At 38.6% G+C, this 22,844-nt stretch overlaps 1 protein-coding gene across 8 annotated transcripts in view; it reads left to right on the top strand.

Moving 5' to 3' along the window:
- Positions 1 to 22,844, top strand: part of LRRIQ3 (leucine rich repeats and IQ motif containing 3) — a 209,850-nt gene that overhangs the window by 72,655 nt on the left and 114,351 nt on the right. For all 8 annotated transcript variants that reach the window (XM_070786310.1, XM_070786312.1, XM_070786313.1 and 5 more), the window contains one exon: positions 766 to 919. In XM_070786310.1, the coding sequence (XP_070642411.1) occupies positions 766 to 919 (154 nt within the window). The remainder of the gene's footprint in view (positions 1 to 765; positions 920 to 22,844) is intronic.

Below are 22,844 nucleotides of genomic sequence, written 5' to 3' on the forward strand. Positions count from 1 at the left end.
ACAATATTAAGTTTTTGATGTCATTTATCTAGTATTATTTTGAATACGTTAAGTTAAATAAAACATAATATAGTCATCTTTTTATCTGCAAGAGGTTGGTTTCAGGACCTGCTGCAAGTACCAGAATTTGCAGATGCTCTAGTTATTTACCCTTGGTCCTGTATATCTGTGGTTTTCGCAGTGTGATAGTATAGTACTTTTTTCTACTGAAAAAAAATTCATGTATAAGTGACTCATGTAGTTCATACTTGTGGTGTTCATGTGTCAACTGTATTAAAATTAATCTCATCTATTTATTTTCACTGTTTTTTAGTATAGCTAGTAGAAACTTTTAAGGTATTTTATGGCATACATTACATTCTCTTGGACAGTATTGCTGTAGAGTAGTATTCCAAGGTGGAAATAAGTTATTTCTTAAATGGAGAAGGAAAGTAAGAAGAGCTCACGTTGGTTATTTTATATCCCTATAGATAATTTAGTCATGTTATAACATTATATTATAAAATGCATAGCCAGGTGTAGTTTGATAATTGTTTGGGCATTCATATCACCAGAGATTTCTCAGCACTCATTCATCCCTTGATAAATGTTAATGAGAAAGTCTTAGAGTGCCTAAATAGTTTTATATAGTAATAATATGAAAACAAGTATATTAAATTTACCACTATGTTTTCTAAAATGTAAGTGAACTCATAAGTAGCTTTCTCCCACTTTTTTTTGGTAAAAAGACTAAATAGCAATTCCCTCTTCCTCCCTTATATTCAGCCACTTGTTCTTGTATAAAAAACATGAAAAATCTATTAGTGAATGTGAAAAAAGATGGATTTACAAGCACAAAGGATTTGATAATAAACTCTTTAAGGAACTCTTTTTTCAGCCTGGAACTAATATAACAGAAAAATTTGCACGCTGGAAACATGTAAGTACAATTATTTTATTATGTTTTTTTTTATTACTATTTTTATTTCTTTATTTTTTATTATGTTTCTTTGAAATATTGTTGATACTATAGTTATAGATCATATTATATTAATAATTTCTTTAATTACTTTTAATATCTTCTATTATCTTGTTAATATTCTTGATATTTTTGTGATGTGATAAAAGTCATATAATATAGTATAATTTTTGTGGTATATTAATCACTCCAAAACTAATTTGTGCTTTGTATATATGTTTTCTCTTATTAATTATTGCAAGTAATTATTAACAGTGATATAAAATCTCAGTAGCTGAAAACATAGAGAAATATTTAGTTTGTTAGACTGATAATTGTACATATAGCAAAATATTCACGGAGTGCTTTATGCTAAATTTTGTATTGCTTTAAGGACACAGTAAAAATAGAAATAAATTTGTATTTATTGAGTGCCTACTATGTACCGGGCACTGTGCTAGGTATTTTGCATGTGTAGGTAGTTTATTCTTCACAATACTGTAATATAGGTACTTCTACCTCTTTTTTTATGAATAGGGAAACTAAAGCTCAGAGGGGTCAATTAACTTACTAAAAGCCAGACAGTTAAGTGACATTGCTGGGATTTAACTCAGAGATCTTCTGACCTCAAAATTTGTGCCTTTTTTTATTTTTTAGAGTTTTGCTTTGAACACTAGGTAATTGTAAAAATGAAAACTTGGCATTATAGTATAATTAACTGAAATGAACTTTTTGTGAATTGTAAAGCACTGTTTTTGTATGTAAACTCTTTCGTATTTGCAGTTGTACCTGAGTAGCCTGAGTTACAAATGTTTCTATTATATTAACATAATTAGAAGGAAATGCAAAATGTCCAGACTGCAATTAGCCTGATTTCTGTGTAATTGAAGACATGTGTTCTAGACACAGTAGATATAGTAATGTCCTCAATCCCTTAAATCCCACCAAAGTTTTTCCATTGAATAAAAGGATAGGTTTTAAAAAGCAACTATTACGGATACATAAATAGGAATAATATATATTATAAAGGTTATGTTATTTAATACCTATGAAGATACGTAAAATATACAATTTTGGATCTTTGGAAGTATTTTGAATATTACAAATATTTTGCTAAAATATATTAATAATAAGGAATTTTCTAAAGCTCCTTGATATTAGTGATTCTATTAACCACATCACTACTAATGTCATTTATTAAAAGCTATTCTTTTCTAGTCTTATGTTTTTTTCACTGCTTATGGCTACCATTCATGGACCATTATTCATAGAACATTATTGAAGTTGTCTCCAAAGCTCACTTTCTTTTTTAAATTTATTTTTTTGCTGTGCTGGTTCTTCATTGCCGTGTAGGCTTTTCTCTAATTGCGGTAAACCAGGCTACTCTTGCTTGCAGTGTGTGGGTTTCTCATTGCGATAGCGTCTCTTGTTGGAGAGCATGGGCTCCGGAGTGTGTGGGCTTCTGTAGCTGTGTCATGTGGGATCTTCCTGGATCAGGAATCAAAGCTCTGTCTCCTGCATCGGCATGCAGATTCTTTACCATGTAGCCACCAAGGAAGCCCAAAGCTCACTTTCTTAAAGTAACTGAAGTAATTTTTCTCTGAAAGATTCATCTTTGAATCTATGCCTTTTATATAAAATTGCCATTCCATCTTCTGTTAGTTTCATTTTTAGTCTTTTCTTCAGGTCACTCTGTTGATGTATTATTCTTTTATCATTTTTACTACTCACTCGTCTAGTCTTTATTGACTTGGTTTGTTGGAAACTATAGATGCCTAAGACAACCTAGGATCCAGAAAACACTAAAGAAGTTAGGGAGTAGGGAAGGGGAAGGCTTGAGAAAATATCAGCATTTAATAACGGAAGCTCATTAGAAAAATATACTGTGAGCAAAGTAATGGAAAGGGTTAAACAAGAATGGAATTCAGGTTTCAGTAATTAGATAAAGTAATCATTGTCTGAATCTGCTCCTGTTTGGAGATGAAATGTGCTTAGTCTCCTAAGGACTTAGAATTTCTGATATTTATGGTAACCTAAAATGAAAAGAGCCAGAGGAGTGAGTTCAAGACACATTCATTTAGGAAATGATGTGTTTTAAAGCCAAAAGTCCCTATAAACATCCAGAGTTCATGGTGTAAGAATAGACTGTAAATGAGATGCAGAACCAAAAATCAGAAGCCATGATGAAAGAATCTGAAAAAAAAAAAAATGTGTTGACATAGAAGAAATTGAGAAGCTAAAGCAATTGCTATGGACATTATTTGTCCCTGGCTTACAGATTTTCATCAGAGGGTGGTTTTTCTCCTGTTACTGAATAGACTAACATAAATATAGAATTTGTTGGTAATTAGATCAAGCTATAGGGACATTTATATATTACTATGGAGGATTTTTTGGAAAGTCTAGATATTATGATGATGAATTTTGCTGGGGCACCCAAAAATATTTGATATCTGCTTTGGCACAGTCAATCCTTTTACTCAAAAGGTTACTTATATTTGGTAAAACTAATACAATATTGTAAAGTTTAAAAATAAAACAAAATTTAAAAAAAAGTTACCAAAGATAATATATATATATATATATATATATAGAGAGAGAGAGAGAGAGAGAGAGAGAAAGTAATAACAAACAAAGCAGTTCCTAACTGAGGCTTTGGTCTAAAATTCAATTGCAATATTTTAGTAACCTGGGCTACACTATGAGATATTTTTTGTTACCTATGCTTTTTTATCTTGAATAGTTATTTTCTATATTGCAAACATGAATTTTAGAAGGGATATAGTGTAAGAGAAAGTCACGCTCATTCTAACCTAAAGGATAAAAATTTGGAGTCAGGGAAAGCAATTTGTCATGTATTTCTTTCAGAGTAGCTTTGTTTGTGACTGAAAGACTACTCTTTCAGAGTAGTGATTCTTTGTGACTGAATGGACTGCAGCACAACAGGCTTCCTGGTCCTTCAGCATCTCCTGGAGCTTGCTCAAACTCACGTCCATTGAGTCGGTGATGCCATCCAACCATCACATGCTCTGTCATCCCCTTCCTCTCCTGCCCTCAGTCTTTCCCAGCATCAGGGTTTTTCCAGTGAGTCAGCTCTCCCCATCAGGTGGCCAAAGTATTGGAGCTTTAGCTTCAGCATCAGTCCTTCCAATGAATATTCAGGGTTGATTTCCTTTAGAATCGACTGGTTTGAGCTCCTTGGAGTCCAAAGGACTCTCAAGAGTCTTCTGTAATACAACATTAGAAAGCATCTGTTCTTCAGAGCTCAGCCTTCTTTATGATCCAATTCTCACATCCGTACATGACTACTGGAAAGCCATAGCTTTGACTATTCAGACCTTTGTCGGCAAAGTAACATCACTGCTTTTTAATATGCGGTCTAGGTTTTCATAGCTTTTCTTCCAAGGAGCAATCATCTTTTAATTTTATGGCTACAGTCCCCAACCACAGTGATTTTTTAGCCCAAGAAAATAGAGTCACCACATCCATTATTTCCCCATCCATTTGCCATGAAGTGGAATGGGAGCAGATGGGACAAGAAGATGGGACAAGATGCCTTTTCTTAGTTTTTTGAATGTTGAGTTTTAAGTCAGCTTTTTCACTGTCCTCTTTCACCTTCATCAAGAGGCTCTTTTAGTTCCTTTTTGCATTGTGCCATAAGATGGTGTCATCTGCATATCTGAGATTATTTATATTTCTCCTGGCAATCTTGATTTCAGCTTATGCTTCATTCAGCTTGGCATTTTGCATGATGTACTCTGCATATAAGTTAAATAAACATGGTGACAGTATAAGCCTTGATGTACTTCTTTCCCAATTTGGAACCAATTTGTTTTTCCATGTTCAAGTCTAACTGTTGCTTCTTGACCTGCATACAGTGTTTTTTCAGAAGATGGGTAAGGTAGTCTGGTATTCCCATCTCTTGAAGAAATTTCTGCAGTTTGTTGTGATCCCCACAGTCAAAGGCTTTAGCATAGTCAATGAGCAGAAGTAGATTATTTTCTGGAATTCGCTTGCTTTTTCTATGATCCAACAGATGTTGGCAATTTGATCTTTGGTTCCTCTGCCTTTTCTAAATCCAGCTTGTACATTGGGAAGTTCTCAAAACACACACTGTTGAATCCTAGTTTGAAAGATTTTGAGCATTACCTTGTAGCATGTGAAATGAGTGTAATCGTTTGGTAGTTTGAACATTCTTTAGCATTGCCGTTCTTTAAGATTGGAGTGAAAGCTGACCTTTTCTGGTCCTGTGGCTGTTTTCCAAATTTTTTGGCCTATTGACTGCAGCACTTTAACAGGATCATCTTTACAATTTGAAATAGCACAACTGGAATTCCATCACCTTCACTAGCTTTGTTCATAGTGATGCTTCTAAGGCCCATTTGACTTCACACTCTAGAATGCTTGGCTCTAGATGAGTGATCACACCATCGTGGTTATATGGGAAATGAAGATTTTTTTTGTATAGTTCTTCTGTGTATTCTTTCTACCTCTTCTTAATATCTTCTGTTTCTGTTAGGTCCTTACTGTTTCTTTCCTTTATTGTGCCCATCTTTGCATGAAATGTTCCCTTGGTATCACTAATTTTCTTGAAGAGATCTCTAGTCTTTCCCTTTCTATTATTTTCTCTATTTCTTTGCATTGTTCACTTAAGAAGACTTTCTCATCTGTCCTTGCTATTCTTTTGAACTCTGCATTCAGATGGGTATATCTTTCCTTTTCTCCTTGCCTTTTACTTGTCTTCTTTTTTCAGCTATTTTTAAAGCTCCCTCAGACAACCATTTTGATTTTTTGAATTTCTTCTTCTTGGAGATGGTTTTGATCACTACCTCCTGTACAGTGTTATGAACTGTTTGGTCCATAGTTCTTCAGGCACTCTGTCTATCAGATCTAATCTCTTGAATCTATTTGTCACTTCCACTGTATTATCATAAGGGATTTGATTTAGGCCATACCAGAATGACCTAGTGGTTTTCCCTGCATTCTTCAATATAAGTCTGAATTTTGCTATAAGGAGTTCATGATCTGAGCCACAGTCAACTCTCACTCTTGTTTTTTGCTGACTGTATAGAGCTTCTCCATCTTTGAGTGCAAAGAATATAATCAGTCTGATTTCAATATTGACCATCTGGTGATGTTCATGTGTAGATTCTTCTCTTGTGTTGTTGGAAGAGTGTTTTTGCTATGTCCGGTGCATTCTCTTGGCAAAACTCTGTTAGCCTTTGCCCTGCTTCATCTTGTACTCAAAGGCCAAACTTAAGGCCTATTACTACAGGTATCTCTTGACTTCCTACTTTTCTATCCCAGTCTCCTATGATGAAAAAGATATATTTTTTGGGGGTGTTACTTCTAAGTTCTCGTAGGTCATCATAGAACCATTCAGCTTCAGGTTCTTTGGCATTAGTGGTTGGGGCATGTACTTGGATTACTGATGTTGAATGGTTTGCCTTGGAAATGAACCAAGATCATTCTGTCGTTTTTGAGATTGCACCCAGGTGCTGCATTTTGGACTCTTTTGTTGACTTATGAGGGCTAGTCCATTTCTTCTAAGGGATTCTTGCCCACAGTAGGAGATATAATGGTCATCTGAATTAAATTCACCCATTCCAGTCCATTTTAGTTCATTGATTCCTAAAATGTCATTTTTCACTCTTGCCATGTCCTATTTGACCACTTCCAATTTACCTTGATTCATAGGTTCCTATGCAGTATTGTTCTTTACAGCATTGGGCTTTACTTCCATCATGTCACATTCACAATTGGGCATTGTGTTTTCTTTGGCTCCATCTCTTCATTCTTTCTGGAGCTCTGTCTCCACTCTTCTGCAGTAGCATCTTGGGCACCTACTGACCTGGGGAGTTCATCTTTCAGTGTCATATATTTTTTCCTTTTCATACTATTCATGGCTTTCCCAAGTCAAGAATACTGAAGTGGTTTGCCCTTCCTTTCTCCAGTGGACCACATTTTGTCAGAACTTCCCACCATGACCTGTCCATCTTGGGTGGCCCTACATGGCAAGGCTCTTTGTTTCACTGAGTTAGAGAAGGTTGTGATCCATGTAATCAATTTGATTAGTTTTCTGTGATTGTGGTTTTCATTCTGTCTCTTCTCTGATTGATAAGGTAAGAGGCCTGTGGAAGCTTCCTGATGGGAGGGATGGGCTGTGTGGAGAACTGGGTCTTACTTTGGTGGGCAAGGCCATGCTCAGTAAATCTTTAATTTTTTGCTGATGGGTGGGTTTGTGTTCACTCCATGTAGTTTGGCCTGAGCAACCTCCTTCAAAAGGATTTATACTGGCAAGTCCTACTCAGTCTCTTGTGGGGTCACTGCTCCTTTTTCCTAGGTCCTTTTGTGCACAAGGTTCTGTTTGTGCCTTCCAAGAGTCTGTTTCCTCAGTCCTTTGGAAGTTTTGTAATCAAAATCTCATTTGCCTTCAGAATATAATTCCCCAGATGTTCTCGGTCTCTTTGCCAGATCCCTGGGTTCGGAAATTTCAGTTGTGGGTTTACAACTTTCATAGCAGTGCGAGAACTTCTTTGGTATATTTGTTCTCCAGCTTGTGGGTCACCTGCGTGGCGACTCTGTGGTAGGGCTAATGGCGACCTTCTCCAAGAGGACTTATGCCATACTCTGCCCCTTCCAGGACTGCTGCTACCTTGAGAACCCGTGTGGTAGGCCACGGCTGACCTGTGCCTCCACAAGAGGCACTCAAATACTCAAAAGCAGGTCTGGCTTAGTCTCTTGTGGAGGTCATTGCTCCTTTCCCTGAATCTTGATTCTTGCAAGGTTTTGCTGCGTCCTTCAAGCAACTTAGTTGCCTCCTTTCCTGTTGCCCTCATAACCTCACATCTGAATCTTCCTTCAGCTGGTTTAGCAATATGTTGTCCCATAGGAAAGGAGTCACCTAAGAGGTAAGAAACTGGGATGGCCTGGAACCTTTACTGTTAAAACCTCCTGGAAAGGAAGAACATTCTATGTGTTGTGGATCTCTATCTTTGTTGGCAGCCCAACTCCTAGAATCATATTCTAATTTTTTCTTAGGACTTCAGCAACAGTCTCCTGCCTTGAGGCACTGATATTAGAATTTCACACCCTTTATCTTGACTCATCTTCTGAAGAGGGTGCATATGTTCTCTCTAGTTATCAGCAAACAAGGAAAAAGATCAATAGGGCAATCCAATCAGTTTCTCTGGAACAAATTTCTTACTTTGAACCACTTCTAACACAATGAATGTTCACATCTTGTCCTCCTTTATGGCATTATATAGTTCCTGGAAACATAATATAATATAGGAATCATCTATACTAAAGTAAGATTTGCTTTAGAACTGCTAATTTGTTTGAATTCTGGGATACTTTTATTGATTTTCCTTTGCTTCCAAAGATTTATTTTTATCATAACTAATACAGATGAAACTATTACATTTCGTGTTGAATACCATTTCTGTAAAATAAAATAGAGCAAATTATACTCAAATTTAATCCTCCTGTGAACCCTTTCCATTGATCACTGTTAAATACAACACACACATACACACACACACACACACACACACACCCCTGAGGTTGTTTAATGTAATTTTTAATAGGGTTCAAAAATATAAACTGACTTTTTAATTATGTCACATATGCATTCAAAATACATGAAAATCCCAACCATCAATATGTTAATTGTGGTTATTTAAGAGGCTGAATGTTATTATTCCTTTCTTTCTGACAATTTTGTATGTTCTTTTTTCTAATTGAAATCATATTTTATTTATATAATAAATACAAAGTTTTTGCATTGTGGATAAAAACATTTTGTCTCCATTTTTTATAATATAAGTATAGAAATATTGCTTTCAGGAACCTCTATTTTGTGTTATATTCCACATTAACAATTCTCTTTTTTTAGTTAAACATTCTCTTTAGAGCATTTTTAGGTCCATAGCAAAATTAGCAGAAAGTAAGGAGAGTCTCTATGTACTGCCTGTCCCCACATATGTACAGTATTCATTATCCACATCCCATACCACAGTGGTATATTTGTTACAGTCAATGAACCTACATTGACACAACTTTATAATATTATAAGCCAAAAAAATGCTGAAAGTACTTTTGATCTTTTATTTGTTTAGTTTAACAGTAAATTATACTAAAAAGTATTAAGAAGGTTGATCTTATATCAGATTTAGAAAATATGGAATGGGTCACTTTATTTTATTAAGTGGGTTGTTTGAAAAATTTATGGATAGATACTTCATTTTTGCATTTCATTGTTTTGTGAAAAGACTTTCCTTACACTAGGAACTGACCTTTGTTATCATGAGCTTCTGGGATGTTGTACTAACTCATGTAAGTCTTAAGAAAAAAGCTTTGTAATAACTTCCTCACATCTTCTCTAAGAATTGCTCTTTGTTATTGCCTAATAGTCATTTTCAGGCCCTGTCAGCAAAACAGCTCATTTCAAATGGGTGTTTTTTGAATACTTAGAATGCCCTTTGCACTATAACAAATTCTAAGAACTTAAAAATTGCCATCAAGCAGTTACTATCTGGAACTTTTAGGGACGTGGGGGGAAATAGGAGAAACTTAACTGGCTAGGGACTGATGATATAATATGTAATTGAAAGGTATATACAGACTCAAAGCAAGTTTCATCAGTTGCCTGACTGACGTCTAAGGGTATGACCAGAGGAGTTGGAGTTTTGGGAAATAGTGGCTTTTAGGGTAAGATACAAATACGAGATATTTATCAGAAGAGTCTCTTAAAAGTAGATACTAGGGCTACCAGGAGTTAGGGACAGTTTAAGCTTAATTCACCCTTCTTTTGGGACCCAAAGAAGGAAAAACGATAACTTAAAAGTGAAGCTATAGCTTACTGACTTAACACATAGGCTCTAACTTTATCTTTTTTTTCTTTTTTCAGTGAAGTATTTATTTATTTATATATATAGATTTATTGAAGTAGAGTTGACTTACAATGTTTCAGGTGCACAGCAAGCTGATTCAGTTACACAAATACACATATATTATTTTTGAAATTATTTTCCATCATAAGATTACAAGATATTGACTATAGTTCCCCTATGCTATATAGTAAATTTTGTTGCTTGTTGTGTATCTATTTTTTAATTAGAAATTTAGCATTCTAGTCATACTACGTCAAACAAGTAGAATCAAAATGTCATAATATTTTAATCAGGCAAAAATTCATAAGTTTTCTAAAATATATATATTATACATATTTATATATATATATATATGTATATGAAAGTTCTTCTACTACACTTGATAAAGACTTAAAAAAGAACATCAAAAAAATGAAATGGAGAAATTTTAGAACATAAACTAATGAAATGGGAGCACTAAATATGAAATAGAAAAAGTGAAACAAACTAGAAAAAAGTGAAAGATCACCATATAGTCCAGTTGTTTTTAAACATGACTGCTCATTAGAAACATATCTGGAACTCTAGAGAAAAAAAAGCAATACCTGAACATTTGTATTTTTCAAAAAATTTCAATATAATTCTGATATGCATCTGGATTTTAAAAATTGATTTCAGGTTTTCCTGTTAGATCCTAGTTTTGGTGATATAGAGTTCTATTATTTTTCTGTTGACCTATCATGATACAATGGTATTTAGTGAGTAATAGTTACATAATCACATTAGTAAAAGGTGTTTATCAGTTTTCACAATCAATAGCCAAACAAAAAATAAAAGATAATTACAATTGCAAACCATAAGGGAAACATGATTAACAATATAAATGATTACGTACAATTTGTAGGGGGGTCAAGCAGAGTGATGTGGCAAGTGAAAGTGCATACATGCACATGTTTTCATCCACCCAGTCAGTCTATGTCTTTTGCTTGGTGCATTAATCCATTTTCATTTCAGGTAATTATGGATATGTATGATCCTGTAGCTCAGATGGTAAAGAATCTGCCTGCAATTCAGGAGACCCGGGTTTGATCCCTGGGTCAGGAAGATCCCCTGGAGAAGGAAGTGGCAACCCACTCCAGTACTCTTGCCTGGAGAATTCCATGGACAGAGGAGCCTGGTGGGCTATGGTCCATGGGATCACAAAGAGTCGGACACGACTTTGTGACTAACTTTCACTTTCACTTTCATGATCCTGTTACTGTTTTCTTAATTGTTCTTGGTTTATTTTCTACAGGCTTTTTCCTTCTCATGTGTTTCCTGGCCAGATAAGTTCCTTTAGCATTTATTGTAAAGCTGATTTGGTGGTGCTGAATTCTCTTAATTTTTGCTTATCTGGAAAGCTTTTGATTTCTCCATCAAATCTGAAGGAGAGTTTTGCTGGGTAGAGTATTTTTTGGTTGTAGGTTCTTCCCTTTCATGACGTTAAATATATCGTGCCATACCCTTCTGGCTTGTAGAGTTTCTGTTGAGAAATCAGCTGATCAACTGATGGGAGTGCCCTTGTATGTTATTTTTCATTTTCCCCGTGTTGCTTTTAATATTTTATCTCTGTCTTTAATTTTTGTCAGTTTGATTACTATGTGTCTTGGTGTGTTCCTCTTTAGGCTTATCCTTCCTGGGACTCTTTGTGCATCCTGGACTTGGTTGACTATTTCCTTTCCCGTGTTAGGTAAATTTCAGCTATTATCTCTTCAAATAATTTCTCAGGTTTTTTCCCACTCTCTTTTCCTTCTGGGACCCAAATGTTCATGTGTTTAATGTTGTCCCAGAGGTCTTAGGCTGTCTTCATTCCTTTTCATTCTTTTTTCTATATTCTGTTCTGTGGCAGTGATTTCCACTGTTCTGTCCTCCAGGTCAATTTTCCATTCTTCTGCCTCAGTTATTCTGCTTTGGCTTCCTTCTCATATATTTTTCATCTCTGCTTATTTGCTCTTTATTTCTTCTAGGTCTTTGATAAAAATTTCTTGCATATTCTCAGTATTTGCCTCCATTCTTTACCCATGATCCTGGATCATCTTCTCTATCATTATTCTGAATTTCTTTTTCTGGAAGGTTGCCTATCTCTACTTCATTTAGTTGTTTTTTAGGGGTTTTATGTTGTTCCTTCATCTGACACATAACTTTCTACTTTTTCATCATGATTAACTTTCTGGAATATGGTTTTTGTTTTAGCTGCTGTGGGATTGTGCTTCTTCTTGCTTCTTCTGTCTTCCCTCTAATACATGAGGCTAAAAGTTTCCTGTAAGCTTCTTGATGGGAAGGACTTGCTCTGGGGGGCAGGGCCTTGTTCAGTAAAACTATTATCAGCTGATGGGTGGAGTTGCACTCCCTCCCTGGTAGTTGTTTGGCCTGAGGCAATCCTGGGGTTCTGATGCTATGAAAGTGCTGCACTCAATATGCCAGCAAATTTGGAAAACTCAGCATTGGCCACAGGACTGGAAAAGGTCAGTTTTCATTCCAATCCCAAAGAAAGGCAATGCCAAAGAATGCTCAAACTACCACACAGTTGCACTCATCTCACACGCTAGTAAAGTAATGCTCAAAATTCTCCAAGCCAGGCTTCAGCAATATGTGAACCGTGAACTTCCTGATGTTCAAGCTGGTTTTAGAAAAGGCAGAGGAACCAGAGATCAAATTGCCAACATCCGCTGGATCATGGAAAAAGTAAGAGAGTTCCAGAAAAACATTTATTTCTGCTTTATTGACTATGCCAAAGCCTTTGACTGTGTGGATCACAATCAGTTGTGGAAAATTCTGAAAGAGATGGGAATACCAGACCACCAGATCAGCCTCTTGAGAAATTTGTATGCAGGTCAGGAAGCAACAGTTAAAACTGGACATGGAACAACAGACTGGTTCCAAATAGGAAAAGGAGTTCGTCAAGGCTGTATATTGTCACCCTGTTTATTTAACTTACATGCAGAGTACATCATGAGAAACACTGGACTGGAAGAAACACAAGCTGGAATCAAGATTGCCAGGAGAAATATCAATCACCTCAGATATGCAGATGACACCACCCTTATGGCAGAAAGTGAAGAGGAACTCAAAAGCCTCTTGATGAAAGGGAAAGTGGAGAGTGAAAAAGGTGGCTTAAAGCTCAACATTCAGAAAACGAAGATCATGGCATCCAGTCCCATCACTTCATGGCAAATAGATGGAGAAACAGTGGAAACAGTGTCAGACTTTATTTTTCTGGGCTCCAAAATAACTGTATATGGTAACTGCAGCCATGCAATTAAAAGACACTTACTCCTTGGAAGGAGAGTTATGACCAACCTAGATAGCATATTCAAAAGCAGATACAATACTTTGCCAACAAAGGTCCATCTAGTCAAGGCTATGGTTTTTCCTGTGGTCATGTATGGATGTGAGAGTTGGACTGTGAAGAAGACTGAGCGCCGAAGAATTGATGCTTTTGAACTGTGGTGTTGGAGAAGACTCTTGAGAGTCCCTTGGACTGCAAGGAGATCCAACCAGTCCATTCTGAAGGAGATCAGCCCTGGGATTTCTTTGGAAGGAATGATGCTAAAGCTGAAAGTCCAGTACTTTGGCCACCTCATGTGGAGAGTTGACTCATTGGAAAAGACTCTGACGCTGGGAGGGATTGGGGGAAAGAGGAGAAGTGGATGACAGAGGATGAGATGGCTGGATGGCATCACTGACTCGATGGACGTGAGTCTGAGTGAACTCCAGGAGTTGGTGATGGACGGGGAGGCCTGGCGTGCTGCGATTCATGGGGTTGCAAAGAGTCGGACATGACTGAGCGACTGATCTGATCTGATCTGATCTGATGGTAGGGTTAGATGTGTCCCCATCTATTTGCCATGAAGTGATTGGACTGGATGCCATAATCTTAGTTTTCTGAATTTTGAGTTTTAAACCAGTTTTTTCACTCTCCTCCTTCACTTTCATTAAAAGGCTCTTTAGTTCTTCATTTTCTGTCATAAGGGAGGTGTCATCTTTGTATCTGACATTACTGATATTTCTCCTGGCAATCTTGATTCCAGCCTGTGCTTCCTCCAGCCCAGCTTTTCCCATTATGTATTCTGCACTTAAGTTAAATAAGCAGGGTGACAATATACAGCCTTGACCTACTCCTTTCCTAATTTGGAACCAGTATGTAGTTCCATGTCTGCTTCTAACTGTTGCTTCTTGACCTGCATACAGATTTCTCAGGAGGCAGGTAAGTCTGTTATTCCCATCTCTGAGAATTTTCCACACTTTATTGTGGTCCACTCAGTCAAAGGATTTGGCATAGTCAGTAAAGCAAAAGTAGATGTTTTTCCGGAACTCTCTTGCTTTTTTTGATGAACCAGCATATGTTTGCAATTTGATCTCTGGTTCCTCTGCCTTTTCTAAAACCAGCTTGAACATCTGGAAGTTCATGGTTCATGTACTGTTGAAGCCTGGTTTGGAGAATTTTGAGCATTACTTTGCTGCATGTGAGATGAGTGCAGTTGTGTGGTAGTTTGAACATTCTTTGGCATTGCCTTTCTTTGGGATTGGAATGGAAACTGACCTCTTCCAGTCCTGTGGCCAATGCTGAGTTTTCCAAATTTGCTGGCATGTTTAACAGCAACAATTTTGGGGATTTGAAATAGCTCAACTGGAATTCCATCACCTCCATTAGCTTTGTTCGTAGTGATGCTTCCTAAGGTCCACTTGACTTCACATTCCAGGATGTTTGGTTCTAGGTGAGTGATCAGACACACCATCATGATTATCTGGGTCATGAAGATCTTTTTTGTGTAGTTCTTCTGTGTATTCTTGCCACTTCTTCTTAATATCTTCTGCTGCTGTTAGGTCCATACCATTTCTGTCTTATATTGTGTCCATCTTTGCTTTAGAAATGTTCCTTTGGTATCTCTAATTTTCTTGAAGAGATCCCTAGTCTTTCCCATTCTGTTGTTTCCTCTATTTCTTTGCATTGATCGCTTGAAGAAGACTTTCTTATTCTCTTCTTGCTATTCTTTGAAACTATCCATTCAGGGGCTTATATCTTTCCTTTTCTCCTTTGCTTTTCACTTCTCTTCTTTTCACAGCTATTTGTAAGGCCTCCCCAGACAGCCATTGCTTTTTTTTGCATTTCTTTTCCATGGGGATGGTGTTGATCTCTGTCTCCTGTACAATGTCACAAACCTCTGTCCATAGTTCATCAGGTGCTCTATCAGATCTAGTCCCTTAAATCTATTTCTCACTTCCACTGTATAATCATAAGGGATTTGATTTAGGTCATACCTGAATGGTCTAGTGGTTTTCCTACTTCTTCAATTCAGTCTGAATTTGGCAATAAGGAGTTCATGGTCTGAGCCACAGTCAGCTCCTGGTCTTGTTTTTGCTGACTGTATAGAGCTTCTCCATCTTTGGCTGCAAAGAATATAATCAATCTGATTTTGGTGTTGACCATCTGGTGATGTCCATGTGTAGAGTCTTCTCTTGTGTTGTTGGAAGAGGGTGTTTGTTATGACCAGTGCATTTTCTTGGCAAAACTCTATTAGTCTTTGCCCTGCTTCATTCCGTATTCCAAGCCAAATTTGCCTGTTACTCGGGTGTTTCTTGACTTGCTACTTTTGCATTCCAGTCCCCTATAATGAAAAGGACATCTTTTTGGATGTTAGTTCTAAAGGTCTTGTAGGTCTTCATAGATAGAACCGTTCAACTTCAGCTTCTTCAGCATTTCTGGTTGGGGCATAGACTTGGATTACAGTGATATTGAATGGTTTGCCTTGGAAACGAACAGAGATCATTCTGTCATTTTTGAGATTGCATCCAAGTACTGCATTTCGAACTCTTTTGTTGACCATGATGGCTACTCCATTTCTTCTGAGGGATTCCTGTGCAGTAGTAGAAGATATAATGGTCATCTGAGTTAAATTCACCCATTCCAGTCCATTTCAGTTTGCTGATTCCTAGAATGTCCGACATTCACTCTTGCCATCTCTTGTTTGACCACTTCCAATTTGCCTTGATTCGTGGACCTGACATTCCAGGTTCCTATGCAATATTGCTCTTTACAGCATCGGACCTTTGCTTCTATCACCAGTCCATCCACAGCTGGGTATTCTTTTTGCTTTGGCTCCATCCCTTCATTCTTTCTGGAGTTATTTCTCCACTGATCTCCAGTAGCATATTGGGCACCTACTGACCCTGGAGTTCCTCTTTCAGTATCCTATCTTTTTGCCTTTTCATGCTGTTCATGGGTTCTCAAGGCAAGAATACTGAAGTGGTTTGCCATTCCCTTCTCCAGTGGACCATATTCTGTCAGAACTCTCCACCATGACCCGCCAGTCTTGGTGGCTCACAGGCATGGCTTAGTTTCATTGAGTTAGACAAGGCTGTGGTCCTAGGTGATTAGATTGACAAGTTTTCTGTGAGTATGGTTTCAGTGTGTCTGCCCTCTGATGCCCTCTTGCAACATCTACTGTCTTACTTGGGTTTCCTCTTACCTTGGACGTGGGTATCTCTTCATGGCTGCTCTAGCAAAGCGCAGCTCTGCTCCTTACCTTGGACGAGTCTGAATGCCTAAAATATCCAATACCAAAAAAATTTCTCCTGGCCTGGGTTAAAATATGGTTTCAGAAGGTCATTGTCACAATGCACTTTGTTTGGCATTTACTCAAACACCATTTACTAAATATGTAATTTAACCCTTCTACCCAATACTTAGTAATACTCTACAATTTCCTACAATATCCATGAAAGAAGTATGCAGTTGACCATACTTTTTTCTAAGCCTTTAATTTTGTTAACAGTGGAATATCTTAGACATTCAACAACTTTAAGGTTTTAGTTTTCAAACCTACTAAGCCTTATCCTTTATGGTTTCTGTTTTTGGTGTTTGCTTTGAAGGGTCTCACCATTCCAAGAACATATACATAATGACGTTAATGTTTTAGGACTCTCTTATCTTCAGAGTACACACATACTTGATTAAAAAATAATGTTTTGTCCCTCCAAAACAATGCATTTTGTTCTTAAGCCTGCTTTGCTTTACTATTAAATATTAGAACACTTACTTTCTTAAAACATTTTTTGCTTATTTGCCTTGTGTGTGTTATCTATAGGGTATACTGTAGATCGAATGTTTGTGCCCCCTCAAAATTCCATATGTTGAAACCAACCCACAAGGTCATAGTATTTGGACATGGGGACATAGTATTAGGTTATGGGGGTGAAGTCCTCATGAATGGGATTAAGTGCCCTTGTGAAAGAAACCCTAGAGAGCTCCTTTGCTGCTTCCACCACAAGAGGGCACAATAAAAGATGCCTATCTATGAACCAGGAAGCAGTTCTTCACCAGATCTTATACTTCCCAGTCTTCAGAACTGTGAGAAAAAAAGTATTTATTACTTAAGCCACCCAAACTATGGTATTTTTGTTACAGTAGCCTGAAGGGACTAAGACAGTGTAGAATAAACTACTCCAAAGTTTTGTTGTTTTGAAATAACTATTTTATCTCATTATTTTGAGGGTCAGGAATTTGGGCAAAGCTCTGCTGAACAACGGAGAAGGCAATGGCACCCCACTCCAGTACTCTTGCCTGGAAAATCCCATGGACAGAGGAGCCTGGTAGGCTGCAGTCCATGGGGTCGCTAAGAGTTGGGCAGGACTGAGCAACTTCATTTTCACTTTTCGCTTTCATGCATTGGAGAAGGAAATGGCAACCCACTCCAGTGTTCTTGCCTGGAGAATCCCAGGGACAGGGGAGCCTAGTGGGCTTCTGTCTATGGGGTCGCACAGAGTCGGACACGACTGAAGCGACTTAGCAGCAGCAGCAGCTGCTGAACAATTCTACTCCAGGTGATACTGCCTGTGGTCACTTACTGGTATTCAGCTGTTGGCTGGTCTGATCTGGACAGTCCAAGGTGCTTGATTGATATGTCTGGTACCTTGGTAGGCTTGACTGCAAAACTTTCAGTCATGACACTCCCTCTCCATGTAGTATTCAGGACTCTCTGTGGCAGATTGTGAGACTTCTTACCAGTGACTCACTCTTCAAGAGACCAAGTTGAAAGTTACCAGTCCTCTTAAAGGCTAAAGGCAGAAAGAGCATAGCATCGCTTCTGTCTGCTGTGCTTTATTAGTTAAAGCAGCCATGGGCCAGCCTATATCCAAAGGTGTGGAGAGAACAGAACCTCCTCTATGGATGTTAAAGAATTTGTGGCCAGGACTCCCCTGATGGTTCAGTGGTTAAGATTCTGTGCTTCTATTGCAGGGGGCACATATTTAATTCCTGATTAGGGAACTAAGATGTCACTCTGAGCAGCCAAAAAAAAAAAAAAAGAATTTGTAACTATTTTAATCCCCCGTATGTATCCATTACCTGTGTTTTGTTTTTAACTTCTGTGAGATACGTCATACATATGAAAGATACAAATGTAAAATTTAAAGTGTTTATAAAATAACCAACTATATAACTGGTATTCAGAAATAGAACTTGCTAGCATCCTAGAAGCCCATACCCAAATAGCCTTCCTCTTGGACATAACCACTATTCTAACTTTGTGACATTATCCTGTTATACTTTATGGTTTTTACCACCTGTATATGCATCTCTAAATAGTTTTTCCTCCTTCAAGCAGTGTTGACTTCTAGGAAGTTCTTGATTGCATTAAGACAATTTATTTCTCTGAAACTGTAAACCCAGGGGTTACAGATAATAAATCAAACATTTTCATCCCTCAACACTTCAACCATTTCTTGCCCTGCATTGTTCCAATCTCATTTTACCTTTCTGTTTGTCAGTTTGTGTATCTGTCTTGGAAAGTAATAGCCCCAATAGAGAGCATAATATTCTATTTCTGGTTTATCATCTAAGTGTAGAATGTCTCATCTTTCATTCTAGATCCCAAACTTCTACTGAGAAAGCCAGATAACACTGATGCCTAATGCTGACTTTACAAGGGACAAAAATACCTGATATACAACAATGCTTGGGGCTCAATTTATGGCTGTTGAATGAATAAATGGATGAATTTTAAAACCTCGTAAAAAGTTGGCATACTGGAACATGGCACAGTAGGGAACTCCTAGGTTCTGTCTGTTCCTCTCAGAAGCAATGAAAAAGCTGGCAAAAACTGTTAGAATCATGTTTTTTAGAACTTTAGAATCTTAAGTTTAAAAATTTACAGCAACCAGGAAAATGTTTAATGAATTAAAAAAAACCTACAGAATTTCAGTACTGGAGCTCTGTGGCATTTTCATTTTCTCTGTTCCATTCCCCACTCTTCAGTTCAGCAGGAAAAGACGCTCTAAGGGATTTATTATATTTTTGGCACACTCTTCCTTACCTCATGGTGGAGTAGCAGTGAAATTTCTCCTTAGTAGTCAGAACAAATCACTGCAGCCAGCGTAGCAACTCCCTTGTTTGCTTTTGATTCAGAGAACAAAGAGCCCAAAATTACTAGGCAGCAGTCTAAACTTTTAGTTCAATGGAATCATTATTGTGTCTTCTAGAAGAAGCATTTCTCCCTTTAGGCCTGAGACCTCTAGGCCAGCAGATTACAAGCCCACAACGGGCAGGATGAAAAATTTTTGCTAGTGAGTTACTAGAGGTAGTAGTGAATAATGCCATTCCCATTTCCAGCCCTTCTTTCCTGGATTCATGAATATTGGCTATGGGAGAAATAGCACCCTATATTGGACACTGAGTCAGAGTATATAGACCCTCCTGAAGAACCTTGCCTCAGTCCTGTGAAGTATTGGCACCTAGCTGTGTTGTAACTGAATCCTTGAAAGGTTATGCCATCATTCTATCAAGTCAGTTGCTTCAGGATGGTGGGGGAAATGGTAAAACCGGTAAAATCCATGAGAACAAGCCCATTACTCTACTTCATTTGCTGTGAAATGAGTTTTTGATCAGAAGCAATGCTGTGTGAAAAACCATGTTGCTGGAAAAGGCATTCTGTAAGCCCTGGATGGTAGTTTTGGCAGAAGCATTGCATGGAGGGTAGGCAAATCTGTGGCCAAATATATGTCTGTTCCAGTAACAACAAAACCTTGCCCCTTCCACGATGGAAGTAGTCCTGTGTAATCAATGTGCCTCTAGGTAGTGGCTGATCACCTTGGGGAAGGGTACCATGTCTAGGACTCAGTGTTGGCCTTTGCTGCTGGCCAGTTAGGCACTTGGCACTGGCTGCAGCCATCTGCCTTGGTGAGTGGAAGTCCATGTTGCTGAGCCCCTGCGTAAGCTCCACCCCTGCCCCTGCCACCATGGCTACTCTGTTCATGATCCCTTTGGCTAATGACAGAGGTAGCTGGGGAAGGAATTTGGTTAGTATCTACAGAATAAGTTGGTCATCTTTCCACTTGATTATTAAAATCCTTCTCTACTTAGATCAATCTTTGGTGAGCATATTTATGGGATCAAATACCTCCATATTCTCCACCTATTTTGATAGGTCTGTCCACAACCTCTCCCAGACTTCATCATCACCCATTTTCAAATTACATTCCTTCCCAAGTCCCTGACCATCTAGTCAAACAATTGGCCTCAGCCCATGAATTGGTGTATAATTGCATAGCTGGAAATTTCTCCTTCCAAGCAAAATGAACAACCAGGTACTCTGCTCAAAGTTCTGCCTGCTAGGAGGATTTCCTTCATCACATCCCTTCAGGGAATGTCCCCAGAAGGGGTCAATAGTGCTGCAGCTGTCTGTTTTAGGGTTGACATATCATACAGAACTACCTATACACCAGGCCCAAGTCTTCTCTTCCTCTGTCAATGATTATAGGGAACTCCACATGAGGCCATAGGTGCAGGCTGGGAGAGAGAAGGTGGTGTAGCAGGAGTGAGGAACATGGGCATTTGACCACATCTTCATGTAGCTAATTTGTGCCTTCAGAACCTGCTTGGGTCTGATCTCATATCTACCAATTCCATTTGATGATGGAGGGCTACTGTTCACCCCCAACTTTATAGCACGGTGGGTTAGGTAACACTCAGTCCATGATAGCAGCTCAGGTTGCACGATAACTTTGGAGGCATGTGGTTAAGCATTCAGTTTCTCCAAAGCCCCAGCAGCAGGCCAAATGCTGTTTCTTAAATGGAGAGCAGTTATCCACAGAGCATGGCAGGGCTTTGTTTCAAAATTCTAAGGGCCTACAGGGTGCTTCATCTACAGGGCCCTGCCAAATGCTGCGAACTGCATGCCTGTCTGCCGCAGCCACTGCAAGCCCCATTGGACCTGCTGGATCACATGTGGCAGAGCAACTGGCATGGCAGCCTGGACCTGATGCACAGCCTTCTCTTGATATGGACCCCACTCAAAATTAATAGCTCTTTGGGTCCCTCAGTAAATGGGCCAGAGTGACATACCTAAAGGAGGACTATGTTGTCTCCAAAATCCAAACAGGCCCACTGGTGTTGCACCTCTTTTTAGTTGGAAAGGAGCCAGATGCAACAACTTAAACTTCACATTAATAAGGGATATCTTGACATATACCACACCACTGGATCCCTAGAAATTTCTCTGAGGCAGTTCTCTGAATTTTCGTCAGATTTATTTTTCTCTCTGACACTACTCTATACTTACCTATAAGTATAGAGTAGCTGCTGTGTCTTTTCCCCTAAGTCTAATCACTGTGGTGTCATCAATGTAACGGATCCATGTGGTATCTGGTGGAAGAGAAAGGTGATCAAGGTTCTGGCAAATTAAATTATGATGTAGGACTTGAGAGCTGATACTCCTGAAGTAGCACAGTAAAGGTGTATTTCTGGCCTTGCCAGTTGAAAGTAAACTGCTTCTTGTGGTCTTTCTAACAGAGGCAAGACATAAGTAGATCAATAGCTGCATACAAGGTGCTGGGGCTGTGTTAATTTGCTCAAGCAATGAAACCTCATCTGATATAGCAACTCCAACAGGAGTCCCCACCAGGTTAATCTTACAACATGCACTGTTATTCTCCAGGGTCCATCATCTCTTGCACAGGCTGATTAGGTGAGTTGAATGGGATGTCATGGGAATGGCCACCCCTGCATCTTTAGGTCCTGATAGTGGTAGTAATCTATGCAATCCCTCCAGGAAAGCAGTATTGCTTTTGGTTTACTATTTTCCTACATATAGACAGTTTTAGTGGCTTCCACTTGGCCTTCTCCCCATAATGCTCTCACAGGTCAGAAACCTGTGTGGGGATTCTGCTAATTGTTGAGAATGTGTATTCCAATCATACTTTCCAGCACTGGAGAAATACCTGCATGGGCATTTGAGGACACACTGGGCCCGCTGTGAGACAGACCTGAGCTGAAACTTCACTGACTACCTGACCTCCATAAACCCCTACTCTGAGTGGACCACAGCCATGTTTTGAGTCTCCTGGAATTACTGTGAGTTCAGAGCTAGTATCCAGGAATCCCCCACAAAGCCTGACCATTTCCTTTTCCCCAATGCACAGTTACCGTGGTAAAAAGATGTAGATCTCTTTGGGGAAGTCTGGGAGAAAGATGAGCAGTATGCATTTTTGGCAGTGTCCTTCCTCAAGGGCACCCAGATTTCCTCTCAAACAAGAGGTTCTGGGTCTGTGAACTGGCTGGAGTCTGAGAATTGACTGAAAGACTATGACTCGGTTTTTATCATTTTTGTTCACTTAAGTTACAACTCTTTTGCTTACAGAGACCAAGTAAGAATTTAGTAAGCTTCCTATACATTTCAGTTCTAGGAACACCGTGCTCAAATAGCCAACACCATCAGTCTCCCTAGTCAGACTATTCTGATTGCTGCTTTGACTCTGCTGTTCACTATGATCATCACACCCACCTGGCCTCTGCACATGATTGCTGCCATTGCTCTCTGCCACTCAGGCTGCAGTTACTCCCCTTGCATTCAGGTTTCCTGAATCAGTGGCACCTGCTCCCACTTAAGTTCTGGCCTACAGAGAAACGTGATCACTGATATCTTCAAGGGTACGCAGGACCCCCTCACAAATTTATTTCTCACTGTTGTGGGGCAAGAAGTGTCCTCTGGTCCATGTAG

Source organism: Bos indicus, chromosome 3, assembly GCF_029378745.1.
Source record: "Bos indicus isolate NIAB-ARS_2022 breed Sahiwal x Tharparkar chromosome 3, NIAB-ARS_B.indTharparkar_mat_pri_1.0, whole genome shotgun sequence".
Lineage (NCBI taxonomy): Eukaryota > Metazoa > Chordata > Mammalia > Artiodactyla > Bovidae > Bos > Bos indicus.